Source organism: Phycodurus eques, chromosome 1 (assembly GCF_024500275.1).
Source record: "Phycodurus eques isolate BA_2022a chromosome 1, UOR_Pequ_1.1, whole genome shotgun sequence".
Classification (NCBI taxonomy): Eukaryota; Metazoa; Chordata; class Actinopteri; order Syngnathiformes; family Syngnathidae; genus Phycodurus; species Phycodurus eques.
The window spans coordinates 9,109,011-9,136,849 of NC_084525.1; the positions used below are offsets into that span (position 1 = coordinate 9,109,011).

Here is a 27,839-nt window from a genome sequence, read left to right on the forward strand (position 1 = left end):
ACCGAATTATGCCATTTGTAATGCAGGCGGTTTTTGGGTTCATCACTGGTGTGCGGTGTGGTCAGAAGGAGTGAAACAAATGGATGAAGGCGGGTTGGAGAACGTGGATAAGGCTGTTATCTCAGGGACACAGCGGGTCAGTGATCAGTCTACTGTATAACATGGATTAGATGTTTTTGGGAATAACAAAAGTTTCTTTGATGCAGTGTCACACACATTGATATCTGTTATTGGTTTGTTACAGCTTTGTGAATACTGCAAAAGGCTTGGTGCAACTATTCGGTGCCATGCTGAGGGCTGTTCAGTTTTTTACCACTTCCCCTGTGCGGCAGCGAGTGGCTCCTTCCAATCCATGAAACATTTGGCCCTTCTCTGTCCACACCACATAGACAAAGCAGAAGAGTTAGGTAAGACCACCAAACACATCTTTTCATGATTGCTAACACAATTACATCATGCATTTTCCTACAAATAATTACAAAACGTGTTCCAACTGTAGGACAAGTTCCTCATCTCGTCAGTTATTTCTGATAATAATTCTATATTGTATTTCCCGTTAAACTGCTGCTATTCTCTCTCTTAAAGTATTCCAGATCATTTGCTTAAAATATATTAAGAAAATGTACACTAAAAGCACACTGTTCAGTTTCTTATCATAGCCATTTAAAAGAGGGTACATGTTTGCAATTTTGCTTTGGTGGATTCTGAATAGTATTTGGGGAAAAAGCAGCCATCTGAATTTATTAAATGACTGCACAGCCAAAAAAATGCATCTCCAAAGTGAGATAATAATGATTGTTAAGCATATTGCCTCACTTTCCTGTGAAAAAATACATACTTCCCCTAACGTGTTCAGATATGAGAGAGAATAAAAAATTAGGGGTTCAAATGCATTGTTTTAGTATTGACCTGAGGACCACCGCCTAGCAGTGACATTGTTTTAGCTGCTAGCATTTGCAGCATGATCTGCAAAATGAACCAAACCCAACATGATTCTATTTTTTGACTTTCACAGCAGGGGAAGAGTCTTGGTGTGCAGTGTGTGACTCAGCAGGGGAACTCACAGACTTGCTGTTCTGTACGGGTTGTGGCCTACATTATCACGCAGCCTGTTTAGAGATTGGGGCCACGCCCATCCAGCGGGCAGGATGGCAATGCCCAGAGTGTAAAGTGTGCCAGACTTGCAGGTGAGTACAATAAAATTGCATACACTCCAAGATTTGCTTAATAGGCTGTGGTGACATTTCTGTGTCTTTTTCTAAATACTGCCATCTCGCTCATTTACCTTATGTTGCAATTCCCCAGACAACCAGGTGAAGACTCCAAAATGTTAGTATGTGATGCCTGTGATAAGGGCTACCACACCTTCTGTCTGCAGCCAGCCATGGATTCTCTCCCCACAGATCCATGGAAATGCAGAGTAAGTCATATTCGTCATCTTTTAAAAGTGGACCCTTCCTGGAATGTGGCACTTTCTTGACAAAGCATTCTCCAGTCAAGTTCATATGCTTTTTTTCATCAATTGATTTACTCTCTGTTATGTGAATCTTCCCAGAGGTGTCGTGTATGTATGGAGTGTGGCATTCGTGGACTCGTGTTGCCAGGCTCGGCTCAGTGGTTTGAAAACTACGCTGTGTGCGAGGCCTGTCAGCGTGTGCGCAGCTCCATGTGTGGCGTATGTGGCAAAGCTGCACACCCATCTGTGGCTCTTCAGTGCTGCACCATGTGCCACAGGTTAGTCTGTTCATCTAAGGGTTTCAGTCATATGTGGCCTCATTGTAAAATATTCTATGATCTTTTCTTGTCTCAGGTGGGTGCACAGAGAGTGCGAGCTCCCAGAAGTCAACAGCATTTGCCTGCTTTGTAAGGAGGATCGACATCACCAGGAGTGTCTCACCGAAGCATACACAGCAGAGACATCAACCGCAGCGGTAGTGGATGAAACTGAAGAGCAGATACAGTTGGTGGAGATGACAATCCAAACAGAGGCTGACATGATGACGGAAGAGCAGACAAATGTTATACAAGGCCAAGGAAGCACATCAGAGATGGGGTCAGCGGACGCCACAGCTGAAGAAGTGACACCCATGGACCTAGGTTAGTCAATCTCCATCACAGCCAGTGTTGTCACAATGCCAACATTCGGACTTCAATACTTTACCTGTATAAAGTACCTGGATACTGAAATGATACAATGGCAAAAACCTAAAACAACAGTAAAAGTAGTGGAATCATAAATGGCAAAATAGGGAATTTCAAAGTCTTTGTTACAAAATATTAAGTAGTCGAGGATATTAAATCAAGTTAACATATATTTGTATATACACCCCCACATCACCAGAAAGTATTCACACCCCTTCACATTTTCCACATTTTGCTGTTTCAGACTTACTCTAAAACTGATTTGAGTATAGTTTTCTTTTAAAAAACAAAACAAAAAAAACAAAAAACGGCTCCATAAAATATCCCATAATAACGAAGTAAAAACATATTTTCAGACATTTGTGTGAATTTGATAAAACATGTAAACATTCAAACATAATGGGTACATAAGTATTCACACCCTTTGCTATGGCACACAAACTTAAGCTCAGGTGCATCTGATTTCCACTGATCATCCTTGAGATGCTTCTACAACTTGAATGGAGTCCACCTGTGGTAAATTCAGTTGATTGAACATCATTTGGAATGGCACACACCTGTCTAAATAAGGTCCCATAGTTGACAATGCATATCAGAGCAGAAACAAGGCAATGAAGTGTAAGGAATTGTCTGCAGACCTCTGAGACCGGATTGTGTCTAGGCACAAACCTGGAGAATGATGAAAAAGAATTTCAGCAGCATTGAAGTTCTCGAAAAGCACTATGGTGTCAATTATTCGGAAATGGAAGATCCTAGATCTGGCTGTCCAACCAAGCTGAGGAACTGGGGAAGGGCCTTGGTTAGAGAAGTGAACAAGAACCCTATGGTCACTAAGGCGGAGCTCTTGTGTTCCCTTGCGGAGATAGGAGAACCATTCAGAAGGTCAACCATTGCTAACGCACTCCACCAATCAGGGCTTTATGGTTGAGAAGCCAGACGGAAGCCACTTCTCACTGAAAGGCACATGGCAGCCCGCTTGAAGTTTGCCAAAAGGCACCAAGGATTCTCAGACCTGCAGAAACAAAATTCTCTGGTCTGATGAAACCAAAATTTAACTTTTTGGCGTGAATTGTAAGCGTCATATCTGGAGAAGAAGAGGCACTGTTCATCACCTGGCGAACACCATCCATACTGTGAAGGATGGTGGTGGCAACATCACGCTGTGGAGTTGTTTTTCTGCTGCAGGAACTGGGCGACTAATCTGCATAGAGGGTAAGATGACTGCTCCCAAATATAGAGAAATTCTTTGAGAACCTTGCCCAGAGTGCTCTGGAACTCAGACTAGGGCTTCGATTTACCTTCCAACACGACAATGACCCAAAGCACACAGCCAAGATACAAAGGAGTGGCTTCAGAAGCAGCCTGTGAATGTCCTCGAGTGGCCCAGCCAGAGCCCGAACTTGAATCCAATCGAACATCTCTGGAAAGACCTAAACATTGCTGTCCATCGACGCTGCCCATCCAACCTGACTGACCTTGAGAGGATCTGTAGAGAAGAATGGGAGAAAATGCAAAACAGGTGTGCCAAGCTCAGAGAGCATATCCAAGAAGACTCGAGGCTCTGATTGCTGCCAAAGGTGCTTCAGTAAAGTATTAAGCTAAGGGTGTGAATACTTGTTTACATTTTCCATAAATTTGAAAACTGTATGAAAATGTTTTTACTTTGTCATTATGGGATATTTTATGTAATTTAAAAAAAAAAAAAAAAAAAAAAGAAAACTATACTCAAATCAGCTTTAGAGTAAGTCTGTAACAGCAAAATGTGGAAAAAGTGAATGGGCGTGAATACTTTCTGGTGGGACTGTATATTCGACCTTTCTAGATTAAACAAAAAAATTACATTATTCTCGCAGCTGCTGAGATTTTTAGCCTCAATGTTAACATACATGTTCGCAAAACATACACTTGTAAAAACTAGAGCTCCTGTCTCTTTTTACAAAAATCTGATTTATTGTTTAGACAGTTCATCAAAGCCTCTGTAGAAAAATAAAAACTGCTCAATAGAGCACAGAGGTGTACGTAGAAAAGGTGCGTCATTTGTGTAAAGTCTAACTGTATTGCGGTCTCAGTATGCCATGAATATTTTGTGCAGCTCTCCTCATCGGACGCTTCGTTCCGCAGAGATTCTCGTCTCAGGGTAGCCGGCATGATATACAACAGTGGCTACTGTACAACTGCGCATGTGCACTAAGTCAAAAAGGCAGCAGAAGTAAGCAAAGCAGGTGGCCGGATGACTTCGCTTCATTGCGCCTCCTGTCAGAATAAAATACATGATTTCATTCGTTTGCATTCAAATGTGAAAATTCTGATTCAGGATTCGTATTTTTCATTGGAATTTGAGAATTAATTTGATCAGCGAATGCGTTTTTCCTAGCATTATTGTTTAATGTGTGTGTTTATAAGATTTTACATGTAAATGTGGAATGTGTATTTCAGTAATGGATATGACTGTGTACTAACCTCACTAAAGGCAAGGCATTGCAATTGCATAAATTAATATTAATGCAGAGAGACGCTGTTGTCTCTCTGCTAATGTGCTGTGTGTGACAACCTAGCTTGGCATGGTTCTATTTATGCCCCATGATTGGTTCAGTGCATTATTATTGGATATTCATATTTATTAATTGCGTCATCAAATGCAACCAGTCAGGAACAAGATTAATTACCACAAAATAATTCACACTTGTTTGACTTCTATTTGTGGGAAACTTTTTAAAATGTGTCACTTGCTAACCTGTCGCTCTTTAACTTTGTGATATAATTCAGGACGCCATTCAGCAAGGTGGTTTAGCTGTTTCGGAAGTTTTCCCATGTGCTCTAGTCCGAGTAGCTTTACAGCATGCCTCATAGACAGGTTTTGCCGTGTCTGTCGCGTTGAACTGAAAGCCCTGCGTACCTCATTTCTTTGCGAGAAGTGCGAGGTCCATGAAAGTTTTTATCCATTTCTTGTCTCTGTATTTTATTTCTCCATCTTGCACACACGCTGAAAAAGGCACCACCCACTTTAGACACACCAGTGGACTGTTAAGTCTCTGCATTTATTTATTTTTAGCACCGGTAGTTAAAAAATGTGGTATTGTATTGTTTTCTGCATTTGGCTGCTGACCAGTTCTGGGTGTAGCCAGCCTTTTCCCCAAAGTCAGCTGGGATAGGCTCCAGCACACCCATGACTCTTAACTGTATAGAATATGGATGGATGGATGGGTTGCATAGTTTTTTGAGAGTGAGGTACCACAGTACTTTTTAGTACCGGTACGGCGTGCAACCCTAATCACAACATGAGAGAGAAATGAGTCACAGCAGTAGAAGCGGTCTGGGTATATATAAATAAACATCTGTGTGACAACATGTCAAGTTAAACCACTTCTCCCTAGGGTTTACACACACGATCAAGTTTCTTTGGGCTAATCACTGATCAGAGAGTTTAAAAAAAAATAATAATGATAACCGATCACTGATCTAATCAAAAGATGGAGCACTATTTCTCTTTAAATGATTTCTTCATTTACTGTATATGCGTGGGTACTGTATACTGAGTATCTTCAAAAATATTTTCTAGCATTTTAGACAAAAGGTAAAACATCAATGACCTCTAGGGGGCATTCAAGATTTGGCCACTGACATAAGTGTATAGTATAAATAAACCATTATTACTTGAAACTGAAATAATGGGTGCGAACTTATTGTAGTTAAATTACTTTACTGTAGTTAAATTACTTTGCATTAATAAATACTGTTAATGACATGCCAACTCTAACCTTCTCACTGTCCTGGCTATATGGACGGTGTTGTCCAGCCTTGTTTGCATCATCGTCTGTTTGGTTGTTGGCTTTTCCATGCTGCATTGCTTGAATGCGCCATACTCCTCCTTGTGTACATTATTCAGGTGCCTGATCAAATTTGTTGTATTTAAGCATTTAGATTACGCTTCCCCACGAGGTATTTCAGTTTTGCACAGATTGCAAATGGCTTTTGTGTTGTCTGTCTCAGACGACGCAAAAAAGTCCTACACAGCCGACATGTTTTTTCACCGCCAAGATAAAAAAAAAAAAAAAAAAACTTTATTGGTCGTCAGGTATTTACAGTACTGTGGCATAAAACGTGACAAGGCTAAAAATAAACTAGCATTTGGATTCAAACATACACGACGGCACCGAGGAGCAATGTCTTTTACAGAGCCGATCAATGACGTCATTGATAGGCCCGGCGAATTGTGACATTAAAGCTGATCACCCGATCTGTATAAAATGCTAGGTCGCGGCCGATACCGATCAAGCCGATCAGATCGGTGTAAAGTCTAGTTCTCTCAATAGGTATGGAAGCTACCATTGTTGAGACATCAGATGTAGGTGACAGATTCTCGAGGGAGGAGCTGAAGATACAAAAAGAAGGCTGTACTTCAGAGGGATCTACCAGACCATTTGAGTCTCCAGGTAGGGCGACCAACTGTTGACCTACATATTTGTACATGGACACAAAGTGTGCTGTAACTAATGAAAGATTTGTAAGTGATTAAAGAAATAACACGCATTCCTTAATCCTAGCTGAAGAATGCTCGACCAAACAGGGTGCCCCTTGTTTACCTGCTGATGACAGGAGAGCAGAAGAGGCAGTCAACCAAGTGATCCGAGCTGAGCCGCAAGATTCTACTGCTGAGAGACTGTCTCAAAATCCTAAAGTAGAAGCAACACTGGAGGGCCCTGAACATATGGAGGTGGAGAAGCTGGAGACTCCTCCTTCTGTCGACCGGCTTCAATTAGCAGTGTTTGTAAAGGCTGATTCTGGTGGCATCCAAAGTGCAAAATCATTCAGTAAGACCCTGTCAAAGTTGCCGCCCTCGCTAGCATCTGTAGAGAAAGGGGAGCATGTACCCCTCTCTGATGAGCAGGACACAAGTCCATGCCAGGCACATGATCATCTTTTACCACCAGACACACAAGATGAAGCCTCTGCTGTCAACATGGAGGAGAGGCTACTACCTCACTCTGAAGAGGAGGATGAAGAGGATGATGACGAGCAAATGAGAAGAGAAGGACACAATATGGACATAAAGGAGGAACCACAGGAGCACGACGTAAAACCAGATTTGCTGTTGGAAGAGCTTTCCAATATGAGCCACGAAGACGAGAGTAGCAGTGGCTTCCTGGGCTCTCCTGGCGAAGTGGATCCTCACCTCTCCATGGAGCTTGGCCGCTCTGAAACGGATGACTCACTGCCATTCGAACCACTCGGAAGTCACACAGAAAAGGTCAAGCGCAGGGGATCCCCTGGCCGCTCAAGGGTCAAACAGGTCAGTGGTCATTCTTAAAACACCTGTTGTTTAATTTGACAATGCGAGAAACCTGACTTACTGTACTTTTATCAGGGTCGAAGCAATAGTTTCCCTGGGAAGCGTAGACCACGAGGAGGAGGGAGAGGGCGTGGTGGTAGGTCTCGCCTCAAAGCCATGGCCTCTTGCATTGATGCCTTCTTGGTGAGATGAATTTTGCATACACCTAAGACAACATTTGGTTAATAGCAACCAATAAAGAATAAAACTCACTTTTATTTCTGCTTTACTTTTTGTTTGTCCGCAGCTAAGCATGACTACAGACTCTGGAATAAGTAAGGAGGACGACGATGAGGAAGATGACACCATGCAGAACACAGTGGTTCTTTTTTCAAACACTGATAAATTTGTTTTGCTCCAGGTATAGCACGTTGATTTAAATGCAGTAATTTATATTTTGTAATATGTGTCACTGTTAAATGCATTTGTTTTTTCTTTCTCCCATTCTGCTCCGTGTTTCAGGATATGTGCGTTGTATGTGGCAGCTTTGGAAAGGGTGCAGAGGGGCAGTTATTGGCTTGTGCTCAGTGTGCTCAATGTTACCATCCTTACTGTGTGAACAGCAAAGTAAGTACAATGTTACCCTTTTAATATACTTTTTTTTCTCCATCGTTCTAAACCAAAATCCTTTATAATAAGAGCTAGACTAAACTTGATATTTTCTGTAGATTACAAAGACGATGCTGCGCAAGGGCTGGCGCTGTTTGGAATGTATTGTGTGTGAAGTATGTGGAAAGGCTTCGGACCCTTCCCGTCTGCTGCTGTGTGATGACTGTGATGTCAGCTACCACACGTATTGCTTGGACCCGCCCCTGCACACAGTGCCCAAGGGAGGTTGGAAATGCAAATGGTAAAGGAAAAAAAAAATCTTTGAAAGCTTTGTTCATCCTTGTATCTTTGAATGGGGTCAAATGGAAATTAATTCCTGGATATTTGCATATTATGTAAAACAGACCTTTGCGTTAGTTATTCAGAGGCCCAACTCTCCTTTTACTGGCAAGCAACTGTTACCCACTCACATTGGCATACATTGTCTTTTTTTTTTTAATCTTGTATATAGGTTGATGATTTGGTAATGTCTGCTTCTCTACTTTGAAGGTGTGTGTGCTGTGTACAATGCGGTTCCAACTCGCCAGGTTTCCACTGCGAGTGGCAGAATAATTACACTCACTGTGGCCCCTGTGCTAGCCTTGTCACCTGTCCAGTATGCAGAGAGAACTTCATGGAGGAGGAGCTACTCCTACAGTGTCAACACTGCGATCGGTGGGCGGTCCTCATGAGAACTACATGCATGAAAAAAAATCAAATGAAATATTTATTAGACAGCAGCTAATGATGTTTTTGAGGGAATATATATATATATATATATATATATATCATGAATTACTGTGGTGTTTAATTTATTCTGAATGTCATATCGCTATTCATTTCTGTGTGCCTGAGAAGATGGGTACATGCTGTCTGTGAGAGTTTATACACTGAGGATGAAGTGGAGCAAGCATCTGATGAGGGCTTTGCATGTACATCATGCAGCCCGTATGTTCCCAAACCTGTCGGTGAGTTAGAACCAAAAATAAATGCCAAACAATTAATGGAATTTTACTGTATGTAATTATAAAGCCCAATTCCTATAAAGTTTGTAAATTGTGTGAAATGTAAATAAAAACTGAATGTAATGATTAGCATATTCTTTTGAACATTTATTCAGTTGAATACAGTACAAAGACAGGTTATTTGTTTAAACTGATAAACTTTTTTGTGGGGAAATATTCACTTATTTTGGATTTGATGCCTGCAACACATTTGAACATAAAATAGTCTTTATAGTGTTTTCAATTGAATATAGGTTGAAAAGGATTTGCAAATCATTGTTTTTTACGTTTTAACTAATGTCCCAGCTTCATTGGAATAGGGGTTTGTAATACATTATTTTAATTATTATTTTTTTATACCCGTTTCTTCACTAGTTGAGTCGGCCATTATGGCTTCAATAAGGATCAAAGAGCCAGGTTAGTGACATTCTGGGCATTTTTCAGTGTTTTCTATGCTCAATTTTTCTTTTCTTTTTTTTAAATTCACCGTTACCTCATGAACTTTACAGAACCACAGTTCTACCGGTTAGAGGGCGTATGGCTGACTGAATCGGGAATGTCCTTGCTGCGGTCTATCTCCATGTCCCCCTTGCTTAAGAGACGACAGCGACGCTCTCGCCTTGGTACCTTGTGTTGTGAAGGAGGCCCTGATGGAATGGATGTGAGGGAGGAGGGGGAAGGAGAAGAGGGAAAAGGTTGGCACATTTTCTGCCTATCCATTGGCTTCTGAGCAGCGATATTTGTGTTGTAAATGCGTTGCTGTTTTCAAACTTAATTTTATCCTATTTAGTCTGCGGGGAGTCTATGGACTGCGACGCTAAGATTGAGAACCCTGGAAGCCCTGACAGAGAAGGTGGTGTCGATGGAGGCACAGATGGCATGGCTGAATGTGATGTTCTCAAAGGGGTAGCAGACGATACGGAAGATGGTAAAAAACGGAAACGGAAACCCTACAGGCCTGGTAAGCTTACATTATTCGAAAATCATATTTTGCAAGTAATTTGTGGATAATGTATGAATTCATTGCATTAGGAATTGGAGGATTCATGGTCCGACAAAGGAAGTGTCATACACGGTTGAAGAAAGAGTTTTTTGCCCAGCTGGCTGGAGAGACTACTTTAGATGGACAGCCAATAGAGAGAACCATCGAAGAGGGTCAGTAACAAGAATGGATGACCATTTTTATTGAAAGGAGACATATTATGCTTTAAAATGCCAGTTCCTGCCTGTCTTAATAACATTTCTGTGACATGCTTTTGTCAAAATTCCCTAAGGATTAAGTATCTCCCTCTCGTCTCTTGGCCGGTTTTGAGCGGGCGGTTCTGTCTCATAAAAATGAGCGACCACTTTCCGCCTGCCCTTTTTTTTTTTTTTTTTTTTTTTTTAATTTTATTTTATTTATTTATTTATTTTTTGGTCTTATTGTACTCTTTCAAGTCTTCCAGATTGCTTACTTTATGTTAAAATCAAAAAAATTCTCTGCAGGGGCTCGGGGGATACCCCCAGACCCCCTCTAAAATGTTTTTTTTGGGCCACCTTTTTCATTCCTTTGGTGTTTGCATGTCTGAAAGCAGTTTTCCATAATAGTTCCACTTTAACATTTCATGTTTAAAATAAAAATCCATGACTAGCCACTAACGATTCATCATGGGACACTGCAGTTCATTATCCATCTAGTAGTGCTATTATCGCATTTACCAGCTTTGCAGCTTGAAATTGTACAAAAGACGACATGGTGTTATACAGCAAGTAAAGACAAGTGATGGCATGTCCATTAGAATTTTTTAAATGTTTTGTATCTGAGCGGTATGGTGGATGACTCGTTAACATGTCCACCTCACAGTTCTGAGGTCGTGGGTTCAAATCTGGGCTCTGACCTTCCTGTGTAGCGTCACTGTGTTTGCGTGGGTTTTCTCCGGGTAATCAGGTTTCCTCTTACAAGCCAAAAAGGTAGGCTCTGGCACTCCCCTAACCTGAGTGAGAATAAGCAATACAGAGAATGAATGAATGGATGTATCTGAGCATCATTCTACTACTATGTTTTTATTTTGTGAATATTTTAATTGTTGTGCGTAGGACCCCATCCTGACACAGATAACATCATGGATCCTAAACCATTGGAGGGCGAGGAGCAGGCCAAGAAACGTCGAGGAAGAAAGAAGAGCAAACTTGAGGACATGTTTCCACCGTATCTCCAGGTTTGTTTATCTGTCTCTGTATGGCTGAATTAAACATTTGTGGGACAATAGACTAGTATAACATTCTTATATGCTATACTTGCTTTTTAATGCAGGAGGCTTTTTTTGGAAAGACACTTATAGATTTGAGTAAGAAGGCTGTAATGACAACCCCTGGGCAGAGGCCAGCTGTATGCCTTCTTCAACCCTCATTAGCAGCACCACCGGTGTTCAAAACTCCATCCCCAGAAAGTAAGAAAAACTACTTAAACTTTGACACATACCGTAACTACAAACAAGTTGACTGTTTGCTAAGCATTCATGTGTAACTTTTATACTCCTCACTAGCTGAGGCCAAGGATCGTATGGTGCATCATCTCAAGCAAGAGAGGGGTGAGGCCCCGCAGGCTCAAGGAGAAGGTGCAGGTTAGTTACTAGAGACTTCCAAAAATGAATTGCTTTGGTGTGAAGCTAATTTTATTAACATTAACATGCATATTTATATTTCAGAAGTCTGTGCACCATCCTCAACACTGAAGGACCTGGGGTCAACCGATCCTCATGACTTTGATGTAGAAAAAAGTGAAGGTAACGCTTGCAGATGACACCTCGGACTTAACCGTGCACAAAAGCAAATGTTTCAGAGGTGTTGATGTTTTTCCTTGCAAATCAGGTCTTCCACAAGGAGTAGAGAATCAGGATTCTGAGCAGTTTTTCAGGAAGGTTCTGGGAGTGTCAGAAGGCTCCACCTTGGAGGGTATGAAGCCCATCTCGGAGGGCAATAAGGGAGAACTCAATTGTAGTGCTCTGCCACAAAGAGCTCTCCTCTCAGGTTTGTAGAATATGATGCCTACCCTAGAGTAAGTGAAGTTTGATATGAGGTTGAAGTTGAGATATACATCTTTTGTAGGGTCTCTACCTTCAGCTGGAGTTATGGATGCTTTCCCTGCCCTCTCTCAGTCGTCATTCTTTGACATGCGGTAGGAAGTGCTACATTTCTTATTTAGCATGGCATAGCTCAATTCTGCCACTGACAATGCATGTAATTTTTCTTTGTATATTATTTTTTTATTGTGAGGATGGATTGCTTCAGACGATGAAATGTGTAAGCCTTTAGTCTCTTAAACTGTGTTCAGGGACAAAGGAGGGCTTTTCAGTCCAAATGGTGGCGAGGAGAGTCCCTGGGCTACTCCCTCCACCCCAGCGACTCCTTCATCCCCACCAACCCCCACTGAGGCAGAAGGTGATGGACTGTCCTACAACCAGCGCAGTCTCCAGCGATGGGAGAAAGATGAGGAGCTGGGAGAGTTATCAACCATTTCGCCTGTGCTTTACGCCAATAGCAACTTTCCCACTCTCAAGCAGGACTACCCAGGTGTGTGTGGAAGTCTATTATCATTTGATGAACATTGTTCAATTGTTGTTTTGTTACATGTTAGACATAAGTTGCAAATCTTGCCCTTTCCCAGACTGGGCGAATCGCTGTAAGCAAATCATGAAGATCTGGAGAAAAGTGTCAGCAGCTGACAAGGTTCCTTATCTGGTAGGTCCTCATTTTTATCAACAGGAAAAAGACATTTATATTGTATTGTATTTTATAGTGATTGTTGTAGCCAGAGCAATTGGAGCAAAATGTATTCCTTTTTTCCTTCCTGGTTTATTGTTGAGTGGATAAAAAGAATGACAGATATTTGTAACAGCCAATTAATTGCATTTAATTTTCTGTAACATATTTTTATTTCAATAGCAAAAGGCCAAAGACAACAGAGCAGCTCAGAGGATCAACAAGGCACAGAAGGTGAGTTAAAACCTCAATTAGTTACGGCAAGTGAAAGTTGCAAAACAAAATGTACGGTAATCGTAATATTTTCTGAGTCATTTCTCCTTTTTAATCTCATAGCAGGCAGAGAGTCAGGTGTGCAGGCCTGTTAAGATGGAACCAGTGCGTGTTAAAGGGGAAAGACCGAGTTTACACATCCAGATTCCACCGCCTTCCAGATCTACGTCCATCTCGTCTCAGCCAAGCTCGGCAGAAAGCCCGTTTCCTTTCCCCCCAGATTCAGGATCTTCCTCTGTCTTTTTCTCAGATGGTATTGCAAAGACCCCAGGATCAGCTGAAATCCGTACCGATCCTTTTGCCAAGATCCCCCCTCAGTCACCCCGTTCTCACTCACACCCACCAACTCCTCTATCCTATGCTGGGGCTAGCCCCATACAGGCTTCCTCCTCAGGTTATTCTGCTTCCGGCCCACAGGGTCCTCCTCAGGGACGGCCAGCTAGTCTTGGCCCCTTTGACATACAACCAGGGACTTCAGTAGCCTCCCGACGGGCTCAGCAGGTTGACCCCTATTTCAGATCACAGTTACAGCATCAACAGGGTCATTTATCAAAATCTCAGCAAGGCTCTCAAGAGTCCCTTACACCTCTACAAAGTCCTCATTCAAGAAGCGCTGGAATAGGGATTGAGTCACCCATTTTCTCGCCACCCCATAACACACACTACGGAGACCCTCAAAGAACTCTACAGACAGAATACGGTTCATCCCCAGTACCCTCAGTTACATCCTCACCTGCCAGCCAGTATAGGGCTGATATGAGTGCACCGTCTCCTCGCTCCACTCCTGTCGGAAGACCTGATCTTGCCACTGGCTCCCCTGCTGGGATGCTTGAGTCTGGGGATGGGTTATTTAAAGCACCTATGACACCACGAATGCACCAAGGAGACGGTGGAGCGATTCATCCTGGAGCCTCTCCAAGCCACCCCTCTGAAGGATACAGACAGTCTCCCTCACACCCTTTCTCTGACCACCACATTCAGTCTCCACTAACTCCCAAGTTGCAGTCTGGTGATGGTTGTTCTCTTGGACCCCAGAGACACCCTGTAATTCAACAGGAATTGTGCTTGAGAGTTCCCTCCAGTCCGCAATCCCAGGGCAGTTGTCAGTCTCCCCTCACCCCTGGAGGGCTCTCCAATGATGCCTACTCTGCACAGTCTCCTGTAACCCCACGTTTCCAGTCCCCAGATCACTGTTCTCAGCCTTCTTCAAGGCCACAATCTAGAGACCCTTTCATGACTATCCACAAACCACCTCGCCCCACATCTGCTGCATCAGATGGAACTACAAGTTTCAAAAGCTCACCTAATTCAAATCAATCACCTCAGTTGCATTCCAACAGTAGTCCCATCAGGGATCCTCTTTCTTGCAAACCCTTAGCACCCCCGCCTTCATTCAGCCCTAGCACAGGAACAATTCAGATATCCCAACAGCAGACACCAGGTCAGCCACAGCCACCGCTGCCCCAGCCGCAAACACAGCAGACTACTGTTGCAGACAGCTACAGCTCTAGACTGATACCTCCTTCTGGATCCCAAGAACTGGCAGCTGTCCGCCCTCAAGATGAACCTCATCCGCCATCCTTGCCGGGCACTCAAGAAATGCCTGATGTGTCAGCAGTGCAAGACCCTGCACTAGTGGGCCTGAGTCCCTCTGAGCTGGAGAAGCACAGACAGGTATTAAAATATTGCACAAATAACAAGATTTTATCAATATATTTTAGTTTTGGTTTTTAATCCATGTCTTTTTTATAGCGTCAGAGACTGAGGGAATTTCTAATAAGACAACAAATGCAACGGAACACTATGAGACAAGAAAAGGAGGCAGCTGCAGCCGCTGTAGGGAAACGCATCTCCTGGATGGCCAGGAGGAGAGATGGGTGCATTTCAACAAGACAAGATACACAGAGCACCACCACCTTATCCACAGGTACAGAGAAACCCCTTTTTTGTGGAGGATAGGGACCCTCCTAAGATGTTTATAATTGCTTATAGATGCCACAAGATGGCAGCAGAGCACATTTGTCTCAACATAGTTCCTTGGCACAAAGATTCCACAGGATGGTGGCAAAGTAATACTTTTATTGCTTTGGCCTGAGCACAAAAAAACGTATTGGTGAGTTTTTCAGGAAATAACAGAGGCTAAGCGCCCCCCCCCACCCCCACAAAGAAATGATGAGAATATTCACATTTGCAAATTCTGAATTGCAAATATTTTCCCTGTACACATATTCAGTAATGTATCATAAAACTCATCTTGACAACTGTTGAAGGCAATTGTGCAGATCTGCATTCAAGCATAAAGAAAAGAGAAACATTGTTAAAAGCAGCTGGGTTTACTCAATATCAATGGATTTAAATGAAATCCTGTTTGTGTATCTCCAGTAATTCCATAATCCAATGTTAAATGTACAGTGTGATGCAAAACAATGTTTCATTTTCTGCTTCGGTCCGGAGTCAAATCAGAGAACCAAAAACATGATAATATAACAGTTTACCCTAAATCTCTTTCCTCATTAAAACTCTCTTTTGACATCATAATCTGAATGGAATGACTCCTCACTGTTGTTAGAACAGTATTTGCTGGTTCTTCTGCCTGAGAAGTACTTGTTACACTTACCCCCCCCCCCAAAGAATCTACTTCAGTAGAATAGAAAAGCCTTTATTGTCATTGTATGGTGCAAGGAATTTGGGGCGCAACTCCAAGTTTGTTTCGAAAATACAAAAAAAAAAAAGATATTAGAAAAATGAAACCACACGTTATATGTAAAATAGCAGCAGAGTCAGGAATGTGTAGAATGTAAAAAATAAGCAGCAATATGGAATGAATTGGTGTTATTGTGAGTTCAGAGCAGTGATTGCTTGTGGGAAGAAGCAGTCTCTGAGTCTGTTCGTTCTGGTCCTGATGGCCCAGTAGCACCTTCCAGAGGGCAGCAAGTCAAAACAGTGGTGGGTGTGGTGGGTTGTTGATACCTGTGACACCGTTTGATTGTGACAAATGTCAAGTCCAACATACTGTACTTCCTTTTGGTTTGTTTCTTTGATTAGGATCGTGTTGCTGTTACAACTGCTGGCACTCAGGCCTCTAGTATGGGAAAGATCCCTGTGATTGCAAGTGGCATGGACGACAAGCTCATTTCCCCACCATCCACAGGAACCCCTTCCATCATGGATCCTAGTACACTTAGGTATGCCTGCAAGCTATCATTTTGATATTAAAATTGATTAGAACGAGTCAGAATGATACAAACATATGTTCTTTCATTATCAGGGAAAAATTGTAATTTGGCTGTACAGATTGTAACTGTTGAGAATGGCTAAACAAGGAGTGATTTAAAAAAAATATATGTATATATATATTTTACTAATGGAAGATAATTTTACATTAAGTCTGTGGTTTTATGACATATTGCATGAGCTAGTTCACCCCATTTCATCTTTCCTATCTTTTGTATTCATCTATCCCTCAGGCCACAAGGCTCCACAAAGCCTCAGGGCATGTTTCCTCGCCCACCATTCCCTCCTCAGTGGCATGCTCCAGGACCAAGGAGATTCCCCCACCCTGGCATGGAGGCTATGACCTTAAGGCACAATCTCACCAATGCTGTCAACATCCAGGGTATGGAAGTTGTGGGTCACCCTCACCCCATGATACCAGGACATGGAGGAGAGAATATGCAACCAATTGGCCAAGGACCCCCACCACAGTTTATTGAATTAAGACACAACTCACAGAGGTTACCACTTAGACCCCAGTTTATGCCTCGTGGACCTCAGCCCAGACAACGTCTCTTTGCCCCACAAGAGATGCCAGCACCTTATGTCCAGCAGCATCCCATACCGCATACTAGTGCTATTCCGTCAGATGGGGGCATTAACTCACAGTTCGGATTACAGGAGAGTGAACTGTCATCTTTATTACCTCCGCAGCCTGCAGTCCCAGGAGCACAGCAGCCCCAAGCAGGAGCTTTGACTTCCAACACTGCTGGCTCTGGACATCGACATCTGTCACAATCGAGTATTGTCACAGAACAGAACCAAGCAGCTGTGGTAGAACACAATGAGGCACTACCAGAACCTGATCTTGAAGGCCTTGCAGATGCGCCAGGAGATGCAGGTGTGGAGGATGAAGAGGATTTAGCTCTTGACTTGGACCCAGACAAAGGAGATGATGAATTGGGAAACCTGGACAACCTGGAAACTAATGATCCACATCTTGATGATTTGCTGAATAGTGATGAATTTGACCTGCTGGCTTATACTGACCCTGAACTAGACCAAGGAGACCCCAAGGATGGCTTTTCAGACCAGCTGCGTTTAGTAGAAGCAGAAAGTGAAACCCCTTCATCAGCCTCTGGGTCTGCACTCATTAAAGTAGAAGAAAAACCCAAGTTGGCGTCTGGGCAGAAGTCCCTCTCAACAACACCAGCCTCACCAGGCAGGTCATCCACCCAAATGCCACCCTCCCCTAGCACAGCTGGTAACTCCAAAGTAAAGAGAGAAACTCTCACCCCTCAGCTCCTGTCAGGACAGGCTGCTGTAAAAGATGAAATGGTAGAGGCCGTCTCTCTGCTTCTTGGTCGAACCACACCTTCGGCCATGCCTGCACAGCAAGAACACCAGCCAGCTTCCCTCAGTTCTGTTCGATTAGGGGGACTTTCATACCCACTACAAGCCCAGGATGGTCCTTTGCCTTTTCCTACAGCTGCTGCGCATGCAGATATTTGTGACGATGCACTTGACCTGCCTGATGTTGGAGGACAGCACTCTGTTGCTGTGGATTTGGCTAAGGTAGAAAGCTCATTAGATGGTGAGCTGCCTCTCCTGATACAAGATCTTTTGGAACATGAAAAGAAGGAGCAGCAGAAGCAGCAACAGCTCAGCTCTCTTCACCAGGGAGGCATGGCTCCTCATTTTCCTTGTGTTCCAAGTCAACAGTCAAACCCACAGGCACCCGGACCGTTAATGTTGCCGCAAGACCACCACCGTTCACCATCCCAAGCAGTGATGACGCGGCCCGGCATAGGTACCTCGTGCTCCACACATGTTGCAGCATCAACAAAGACTTTTGGGAAGTGCAGTGGCACCCTCACCTCACATGGCCTTGGGCCAGCAGCAAGCCATGGTGAGAATGGGGCAACCAGGAATGCATGCAGGTCTCAATCATCCACCGCAGCAACCTGTGGTGAAACAGTCCCCTCTGGCCAACAATTTCTTCCCAGACAAAGGTTACCACTATGGCTTTTATCTGTAATTATTCCCGAACACTAGTTTTTCCACACTATATCACCTGATATTGTGTTGGTCTTGTATTCCAGATTTAGACAAATTTGCTACTGATGACATAATGGATCCCATTGCCAAGGCAAAGATGGTGGCTCTTAAAGGTATCAAAAGAGTGTTGGCACAGGAACCCATGGTTGTGCCCCCTGGCATCAACAGGTACTAAAAAATTTATAGGTATTTGTATTCGTAATTTGTTGTGTTGTCTTTGTACCGCTATAGAAACCGGAACTAAACACTACTACATAACAAAGCTTTGTACTCTATAGACAACTGGTTTATGTGTTGATATTGTTATAGCAATGTTGTCATACCTTTGTATATGTTTTGCTTTCTTTTCAGGCAACAGGTTTCTCTGCTTGCTCAAAGACTTTCATCTGCTTCAGGCACAGATCCAGGTCAAATTTCATCAGGGCCTCCAAAAGTAAGCACTTACTTCAGGGGAAGGGATATATTTAATATGTCATTTTATATGACCATTTTAATATATTTTTGTGTTCAGGAGGGAGAAACCAGTGAGCCGACCCAGTCGAGACCAAACCCTCCTCCATTTGTTCAAGGAATCATCAGTATGTCCTGACAATAACAAATGCGTTAATGAATTTGTAACGCTCCTATCTTCCTGTTACTATCTTGCTCATGCATCTCCTGTGTAGATGTCTAAGGTAATTTTCCTGTCACAGATAATTCAGAACAGCACCAGTATGAGGAATGGCTTGTTCACACTCAGCAGTTACTCCAAATGCAGTTAAAATTCTTGGAAGAACAAATTGGAGTCCATCGGAAATCACGCAAGGCACTGTGTGCTAAGCAACGCACTGCAAAGAAAGCTGGCAGAGAGTTTGCTGAGTCAGATGCTGAGAAACTCAAGTTGGTCACAGAAGAACAGAGCAAAATTCAGAAACAGCTTGACCAGGTATGTGGCTTTAAAAATATCACCCATTCATCCATTATTATCTGAATCAGGGTAACATCATTGTAGCTGTAGCTGTTAAAATGTAAGTTTATCAACACAGGAAAATGCAATTTGGCTTAAAAACTCTATAAATATTTGTTTTGCTTTAGGTACGGAAGCAGCAGAAGGAGCACACCAATCTCATTGCAGAGTATAGAAGCAAGCAGCAGCAAGGTCCAGGTCTTCTTGCTGCTGGACATTCTGCACAGGGAACCGTACCTCACATGCTTCCCAAATTACCTGGCCAGATGATAATGGGGCAACAGGGAACTCAAGTCATTACCCAGCACCCCGGTATGGTTCCACAAGGTGGAATGCCTGTTCGGATGCCCCAAGGTCAGCCTTTCATTGGAAGACCCCAACCCCAGATTCCCGTCGCTCTTGGAGTCAATGGTTCTAGGCCCACATGTCCCCCTGGTGCTCCAACAGGATACTTCCCACAGGGGCCGGCAGGAATGCAGAATGCTGACCCCAGGCTTCTCCAAGAAAGACAACATCAACATAGGATGCACATGGCAAAGCTCCAGCAGCAACAGCAAGCGATGATGGGCCAGCAGCAACAACAAAATCAACAGTCAGCCTTAATAACTCAGCCACAGCCTAGTTTGATGGGGAACCCACTCATGTCCCAGCAGCAGGCAAATCTTCAACAGGAGATGTTAGCCAGTCAGGTGAATCAGCAGAGCATAGCTCAGGTCCCACAAGTAATGGGTGCAGGCCAGTCTGTGGCTCCACCACTACAGAACTTTAGTGCTGGCCAGCCCAATAACCAGGCTCAAGCCAAGGGGGCATCTCAACCAAGGTTAACTGGGAGCCAGCCAATTACACAACAACAACAGAGGGCTCCAATGATTGGTCAGCAGGGAATTATTGTATCTCCAGGTCATCCTGTCCTCAGGGGTCCCCAGGGCCAGATGGCTCAACAACAACAACAACAACAGAACATTCTGGCGGCAAAACGGCATGCTTGCTTCTCAGCAGCAACAACAGCAGCAGCAGAATGTCCCAAAGACATTTGCTCAACTTCAGCAGCAACCGATGGCACAACAAAGGCAACCAACCCCATTGACGATTCAACCCAGCCAAGAGCAAGGAAGACTTTCCCAACCGTCTACGCCACAAATGGGCTCATCCCCTTCGACAGGCAGTACGACACCTCAGCCATTAGGAGCTACAGATAGTCAAATAGTAGAGACTAAAGAGGGTGACCTTCTCAGCCCTAATACCAGAACCCCACCACAGCTTAGTGGACCCTCCACCCCCAATCATATGACCCACGTGGGCCCTGCGAATGATCAGCAACCTGATTTGGGGCGACAGCAAGTTCATCAGCAGCACCAAGACCAGGGTTATATGCAGCAACAACCATCACTTCCTGACCAACAATCCAGTCTTGTTGTAAATCCACAAATCCAATCAACTGCTCTACAGAGGCAAGATTCAGGTAGCACTGACAAGCCCACTTCGATGGCGATTAAAGAAGAAGGGAAATCTCTGGATTTCTTAGCCCAGCAGCAGCAACAACAGCGACTACAAACGGTTCATGCCATGCAGCAATCTCGAGATCCCAACATCCAGCAACAGAATATTGGCCAGCAACAGTCTGTTGTAGTTAATAATCCTCAACAGCTCACCCTCATTGCACAGCAGCAAAAACAGCAGGCCATGATGGGCAGGATTAGAGCTCAGCAGCAAGGCATGATGGCACAGAGGCCTGGGGTTCCACCTGCTCCTATACGCACCCCTATCAACCTCCAGGTCCAGGCTATCATTGCTCAAAATCCACAGCTACGTAATCTTCCCCCAAATCAACAACTACAACACATCCAAGCTATGATTGCCCAGAGGCAGCTCCACCAGGGACCAATGCTGCGGATGCCAATGGGTCAACAACAAAGTCAGTTGAGACATCACGTGTTACCAGGACAGGTGCCACATGCTGGAAACCAAATGCCAAGAATGGAAGGGCAACATATGCCATATGGAGCCATGGGGAAGCCTGTAGGTATGTGCACTCAGCAACAGAGTGGTTCTCAACTTCAGCAGGGAATGATGGTTCCAGGGCAACCGCAAATAGGAGAGGCAATACAACATCAGGTTATGAGAGGACAATTACCACTACCACGAGCTCCTATGGACCATGGCCGTATGATCAGGCCCACATCACCACGTCAGTCGTTACCCACGCAACCTGGTGATCTCAGACACCCGCTGAACCAAGCAGTAGGGATGCATCCACCCACTCCTAACCAGCACCAGCAGCAGGCACTGATGGCAGCTGCAGCAATCCGCATGCAGGGATCCCCTTCTCATGCATATTCTCCAAGAGGTCCTTTTGGCATGAGCCCTACCCACCCAGCCTCCCCGCTCCCATCCCATGTCTCTTCACCTTCGTTAGCTGACAATAGAGCTGGAAGGGGAAGTCCATACAGTCAAGTCAAGGCGTCTCCGCTCAGGTCACCGGGAACCAAGACTCCGCTTGACTGTCCGGGGCTGAAAATAGAATCGCAGACATCGGTCAGTGAAACATCTTCTACAACCCCACTGATTCCAAATGGTCCTCGTACAGGATTGAATGTCCAGCAACAGTCTCCACAAGTTGCAGAAAGCCATGCTCCTCACCCACCACATGGCTCTACAGAAGGAGATCTATGCAAGTTGACGCTGCAGAACATTAAACAGGAGCCAAGGGAGGTACATTGTGATGGTGCAGGAGATGCCCATTCTGATGCTATAAAGCGAGAAGCGACAGCTGACATGGTTTCTTCTGGGAGCAACACTACATTTATTAATACAGATGACACCAGATCTGAAACTGGACAACAATTGCTCCAGAAACTCTTGAGAACGAAGAACCTTCAGCTTGCAGCCCAGAGGCCCCCTGAAGGCATCCACAATGAGATAAATGGCCATATCAACAGCAAACTTGCAATGCTGGAACAAAAACTTCAAGGGACTCCTCGAAATATGGAGGTAAGATTTTATTTATTTATTTTCAATCACAGAGTTCATCTGTGGAGAATTAAGTTGATTTGTATTATTTCGTTGACACACTCAGGATTTGCAGTCTATAAGTAAAAGGGCTCCAGCACAAAAGCCAAAGCGCACTAATAAAGCACCAGGAGACCGGGGGCTTAATGTACGGAAGAAGACTAAGAAGGAAGAAGTTGGAAAAAGTACTGAAGCGCTCATAAAGCAACTAAAACAGGTAATTGTTACCTGTAATACACACACATTCCTCAATTGATTGATTCCATAATGGGTACTAATTTGAGTTATATATATATTTCCAGGGTCTGTCTCTACTGCCCTTGATGGAACCTTCCATCACAGCTAGCCTGGATCTGTTTGCCCCTTTTGGGAGCAGCACAGCCAATGGAAAAGCCCAGCTCAAAGGATCCTTTGGAAATGCAATGCTAGACAATATCCCAGACTACTATTCTCAGTTACTCACGAAGGTAAAGAAAGCCAAGATGAAGTCTGTGCACTCTTGTCATTTATTTTTGGATGTTCATCAAAGGGAATTATCTACCTTTACAGAGCAACCTCAGCAACCCACCAACACCTCCATCTTCCCTGCCACCGACACCTCCACCTTCTGTGCAGCACAAGCTGCTCAATGGAGTGACTCCTGGGGAGGAACTCTCTCGGGGCCAGAAAAATGCAGTGTCGAAAAACAAACCAATAGGTAAATAATGACTGCATCAAATTGGCATTCATGTTCAATAATTGTCCAAAATCTCTGCTTTTAAATGTTCTGTACTTGTTTGTGCAGAAGCGGTTACAGAGGAGACAAAGAGTGTTGACATTCTTGCAGCGCTTCCCACTCCACCGCATAACCAGAATGAGGACATCAGGTACAGCAGGGATTCTTTGACGTTATGTCACTCATTTCTTTGCTCTGAAGCTAAACAAATTTGGATGTTGTCTTGCAGGATGGAGAGTGATGATGAGGATGCTCCAGAAAGCATCATTCCAGCATCCTCTCCTGAGAGTAATGTTGGAGAGGAAACTCCACGTTTCCCTCGTCTGCAGGAGCCAAAGGAGGAGGAGACTGAGAGAGCAATATCCCCCATAATTCCTGTCATTCCTCGCACGGCTATCCCAGGTAAAAACAGGCAATTTTTGGCATAAACCTGTTCACCATAAAAAAAAATGCCTGCAGAGTGAATTAAGAGATTTGTTTCTAAATATAAATTTTTTTGAGATGAAAACATTCAAGACTGTGAACTACTTTGTACTCTGTTTGTGGAGGTATAGCATGACACTATTTTTCGTATAGTATAACACTATTTTGCACCATTTCTGTTTTGTTTTTTGTTTTTTTTTTCAGGGGGGGCGTAGCGGCTAAAACTGTGCCCTAGTGTGTTACAGGGTCCCGTTTTAGCGACAGCATGAGTAGCTCCTCCCGCACTATATAAGAACTGAAGCTCCTTTGTTCGCGTCAAGGGTTATCCGCCGCAGTTAGCTAGCTAGCCATGACTACACCCAGAAAATGCGTCTTTCCTTTGTATAGTCTGCTGGCATGGCCACTTTAGAGTGCCTCATTATCGGCCGTGAGTATGCGCACGTCACGGAGAAAGGGGGGTCGGGTCAGACTTGACAGCTGCCAGCTTGTGGACCAGAGCTTCGGGCTGGCATGGCTCTTTTAGGCCTCTCGTTGTTGGCCTTGAGTGCGTGGTGGTTATGGAGAGGAGGCGACAGAGATGACCGCCAGCTTGTGGACAGGGGCTTCGTGCTGACACAGCCACTTTCTTTGTCACGACATGAAAAAGCCCAGCGATTTACCTGGTGGGATATACAGTACAGTATATATGTCAAACTCAGGCCCGGGGGCCAGATTTGGCCCACAATGTAATTATATTTGGCCCGCAAGACCATATTAAATGTGTATTAGAGCTGGCACGGCAGTATATAGCACATGTGCCACTAATATTAAAAATCCCAGAATGCTTTGCTAGTGTATTGGGCCATCACTCTAGACCGGCGAGCACTCCTTCCTTCCCTTTCTGTTGCAGTCGTTAGCAACTATGCTACCAGTCTCCTCGAGCAAATTTACTCTTCCCCTTGCCAAAAATGGCCAAACTAAAGATGGAAAACCATTAACTTCCAAGACAGGTGGGAGGCAGCTTTTCTGTTTACTAAACTAAAAGACAGATCTGTTTTATCGTGTGCGGAGCAACGTGGCTATAACAAAGAATATAACATAATTTAATTGTTTTTTTAATGCCCTTTATCAACTCCGAGGCAGGGACTGTCGATAGTTTGAGGTTTGAATTTTTATTGAAGGACATTCTTATTTGTTGGGGTTGTTTTGTTGTTGGCCTTTGAAAAAAGATTTACATCAAAAAGAAAGGTAGTTGGAGATAGATAAATAGAAGATAGAGAAACAGAAGAATTCATGTTATCAATGTAAATACAATACCACTGATATCTTTTATCGCAAATTTGATTTCTCGTGTTTGTAATATTAAAGTTTGTTTATTCCAGATTCAGTGTTTAAGCAAAATTTAAGTTTGTTGTCAATGATAAACTTTAACGCTACATTTCTGCAGAAAAGGGAAACCTGCACATCGCAGTGATTTTTCATTAAATATTGAGTTTGGCCGGTGACGTCCCAATTTTTTATTTTGGCTCACCGTGAATTTGACTTTGGCACCCCTGCAGTACAGTATCCCAGCCAAAGAAGGCTTTAAGTGGTTGTTTTTGTTGCGGCGCAAACATCTAGTCATGTGTAGGCATGAGAAAGATGCTAGATGAAGTAGCATCAATTTTTCCAGGTCGTTGAAGTGGTATTTGATTGACAGCTGAGCAGTGCACAGTCAGCAGACATGCCCACAGCGTCTGAGAGTGGAGAGAAGTGCTTGATTTATCTTGATTTTGAACCTTGATTTGATATACTTGGCAATTTTATAAAAACATTTTGGGGGGGGATAATCATTCAAATTTGACAGGGTTGTTAACACTCCTCTCTGTAGTGTGTATAATTTAGAAGACATTTATTTTCACTTTAGAGGGACTTTAAATTTGTCACCATATTGAGTTTCAGTAAATTCTAACGGCAATTTCATACTGATTTTTGAATGGTAAAATCCAAGCTGGATAAATAAACAGTCTTTCATATGTTCTTCTCTGCTAGCGTTCTCGGAGAGCAAACCCTTTGAAGCAGGTGATGGAAGAGTGGTTTCTATATCCAATCACTGGGATAAAGCCAAAAGTAACGAGGTGGCGGTTACCTTCACATTGTCCTCCATGGCAGCTAAGGTATTACACTACAATATTATTGCAAATTGTTCTAACTTCATTGTTCCTCCATGCATAGTTGAATGAAAACTAACCTGATATTTTCCCAGAAACTTAACCATGTGATGATGGCAATGGCCCAGCTGCTCAAAATAAGGATGCCAGGTTCGTACGAGGTGACCTTCCCTTCCCAAAACCTTGACATGCCTGGAGTGGATGATCCTGGGAAAGGGCCTGTCCAGTCAGGTATGTGCACAAAAAGATTTTTCATGTTTTCCCTTACGTAGTAAGAATTGGTGCAATGAACCCCCGATTTCCAGACCCCCACCCAATTTTTTTTTTGGACACAAAAACACAAAAAATCTTGTAAGCATAAAATGTATAGAAAATACTATACATGCATTGTAGTGTCTCTGTGCATGGATGTGCCTTTAAGAGGCGAGGCCAGTTGGGGTAGCATGTTAATGTCGGTGTGTAAGTGAGCTGTGCTCGATAGTCAATAAATGGCTGAAAAGTGCATCAGTGACTGGCTCTCCTTTCCCACATGCAAGGGCATTACAGTAAGTACACTGTAAAAAGTATAGCAAGAAGTATAGCAAGGTAGCGAATGCTGAACTGCAATGCAGCGGGGGAACACTATTGTTATGCTGATTGTAACAAAGAGAAAGTCAAGCCTACTTGTTCATTATCTCATTTATGACTAACCGTGTCTTCCAGGTGTCTGTCTTAAGGACAATGCTGCATCCAGTCAGGATGAGTGGTTAAGGCAATTTGATGTGTCTCTGCCAGGCTGCACGTTAAAGAAACAAGTGGACATTCTGACACTGATAAAACAGGTCAGCTAAAGATCTCTTTGATGCAATGTAGAGTTACTGTATGTTTCCAGAGCTGTATATGTCGTGTGCATTTTTTTTTTTTAGGAATTCCAAGATAATGAAGGCAAAACAGTCCAGCACTGTTACACAACCAATGTAAACGACTTGGATGTGCGCCACCTTCCGATTATACCAGTGGAGGAATCACTGCCTCCATCACCATCCCCTCCACTTCCTTCCTCCCCAGATCCAGTTCCATCTCATGAGGCAAAACCTTCCAAAAAGTCAGCCCCCTCATCCCCATTGCCTGCCACTCCCACTTCTGTCCAGATCAAGATAGAGCCTGAGCAGGATGGTGGTCCTCCTGCAGAAGGGGTTGATGTGACCGTGTCGACAGTTTCTGGTCCAGAGACGGCCTCTGGTCCAGCATTTAACCCTACGGGTCTCGATCCCGCTGCTGCCCCAGAAGATCACCTGACTCCTGCTGCCAAGGAAGAGGAATTGGTCACTGATCCTCTCATCACAGAGTCTCCCTGCCCACTGGAGTCCTCTCCAAAGGCCATAAAGCAACGCAGGCCTCTCTCCCCTGATGAGGTCTTACTCCCCAACGTGAAAAAATGGAAGGGGATTCGCTGGAAGCGCCTGCAGATTGTCATCTCGATACGTAAAGGCGGCTCGAAGAAGGAAAGCAGTCGTGAGGTATCTGAGTTGATGGAGCGTCTCCGTATTACTCTGCGACCTGACAGGTTACCACGGGATAAACGCAAATGCTGTTTCTGCCATGAGGAGGGGGACGGCGCCACGGACGGGCCTGCCCGCTTGCTTAACATTGACGTGGACCTCTGGGTGCACCTCAACTGCGCCCTGTGGTCTACTGAGGTATATGAGACGCAGGGCGGCGCGCTTATCAATGTGGAGGTGGCGCTGCGTCGCGGATTGCGTACAATGTGTGCGTGCTGCCAGAAAACGGGTGCGACCAACAGTTGCAACCGACTGCGCTGCCCAAACGTCTACCACTTTGCCTGTGCCATCCGCGCCCGCTGCATGTTCTTCAAAGACAAAACCATGTTGTGCACCCAGCACAAACTGAAGGGCCCCAGCGAAGATGAACTCTCCTCTTTTGCTGTTTTACGGCGGGTCTACATTGAGCGTGACGAGGTCAAGCAGATCGCCAGCATCTTGCAGCGAGGGGACCGCATCCACCTTTTCCGAGTCGGCGGTCTCATCTTTCACGCCGTCGGTCAGTTGCTACCCTCCCAAATGGCCATCTTCCACTCACCTACTGCCATCTTCCCTGTCGGCTATGAGGCCACGCGCATCTACTGGAGCACACGTGTGCCCAACAAGCGCTGTCGCTACCGTTGCCGCATCAGCGACGACGAAGGCCGCCCCTTGTTTGAGGTGCGTGTTCTGGAACATGGCATGGAGGATTTGCAGTACCGTGACATGACTCCGCAGGGTAAGACTTG

The 27,839-nt window shown here is 44.1% G+C and overlaps 1 protein-coding gene across 1 annotated transcript in view; it reads left to right on the forward strand.

Annotated features, from left to right (window-relative positions):
* The window catches only part of kmt2d (lysine (K)-specific methyltransferase 2D), a 45,350-nt gene that overhangs the window by 6,186 nt on the left and 11,325 nt on the right, over positions 1-27,839 (forward strand). Inside the window, 48 exon segments of the mRNA XM_061675867.1 lie at positions 27-136; positions 245-407; positions 1,016-1,187; positions 1,306-1,420; positions 1,556-1,734; positions 1,811-2,097; positions 6,456-6,575; positions 6,687-7,432; positions 7,508-7,615; positions 7,719-7,832; positions 7,934-8,038; positions 8,140-8,321; positions 8,570-8,734; positions 8,918-9,027; positions 9,439-9,480; positions 9,573-9,758; positions 9,854-10,024; positions 10,096-10,218; positions 11,140-11,261; positions 11,357-11,492; positions 11,589-11,666; positions 11,751-11,828; positions 11,914-12,072; positions 12,151-12,220; positions 12,377-12,615; positions 12,710-12,783; positions 12,988-13,038; positions 13,141-14,751; positions 14,830-14,916; positions 14,918-15,004; positions 16,123-16,262; positions 16,545-18,099; positions 18,101-18,302; positions 18,393-18,516; positions 18,700-18,781; positions 18,860-18,926; positions 19,041-19,273; positions 19,423-20,271; positions 20,273-22,285; positions 22,371-22,520; positions 22,606-22,770; positions 22,853-23,000; positions 23,088-23,169; positions 23,248-23,420; positions 25,452-25,576; positions 25,666-25,801; positions 26,273-26,391; positions 26,476-27,829. Of these exon segments, the coding sequence (XP_061531851.1) occupies positions 27-136; positions 245-407; positions 1,016-1,187; positions 1,306-1,420; positions 1,556-1,734; positions 1,811-2,097; positions 6,456-6,575; positions 6,687-7,432; positions 7,508-7,615; positions 7,719-7,832; positions 7,934-8,038; positions 8,140-8,321; positions 8,570-8,734; positions 8,918-9,027; positions 9,439-9,480; positions 9,573-9,758; positions 9,854-10,024; positions 10,096-10,218; positions 11,140-11,261; positions 11,357-11,492; positions 11,589-11,666; positions 11,751-11,828; positions 11,914-12,072; positions 12,151-12,220; positions 12,377-12,615; positions 12,710-12,783; positions 12,988-13,038; positions 13,141-14,751; positions 14,830-14,916; positions 14,918-15,004; positions 16,123-16,262; positions 16,545-18,099; positions 18,101-18,302; positions 18,393-18,516; positions 18,700-18,781; positions 18,860-18,926; positions 19,041-19,273; positions 19,423-20,271; positions 20,273-22,285; positions 22,371-22,520; positions 22,606-22,770; positions 22,853-23,000; positions 23,088-23,169; positions 23,248-23,420; positions 25,452-25,576; positions 25,666-25,801; positions 26,273-26,391; positions 26,476-27,829 (13,707 nt within the window).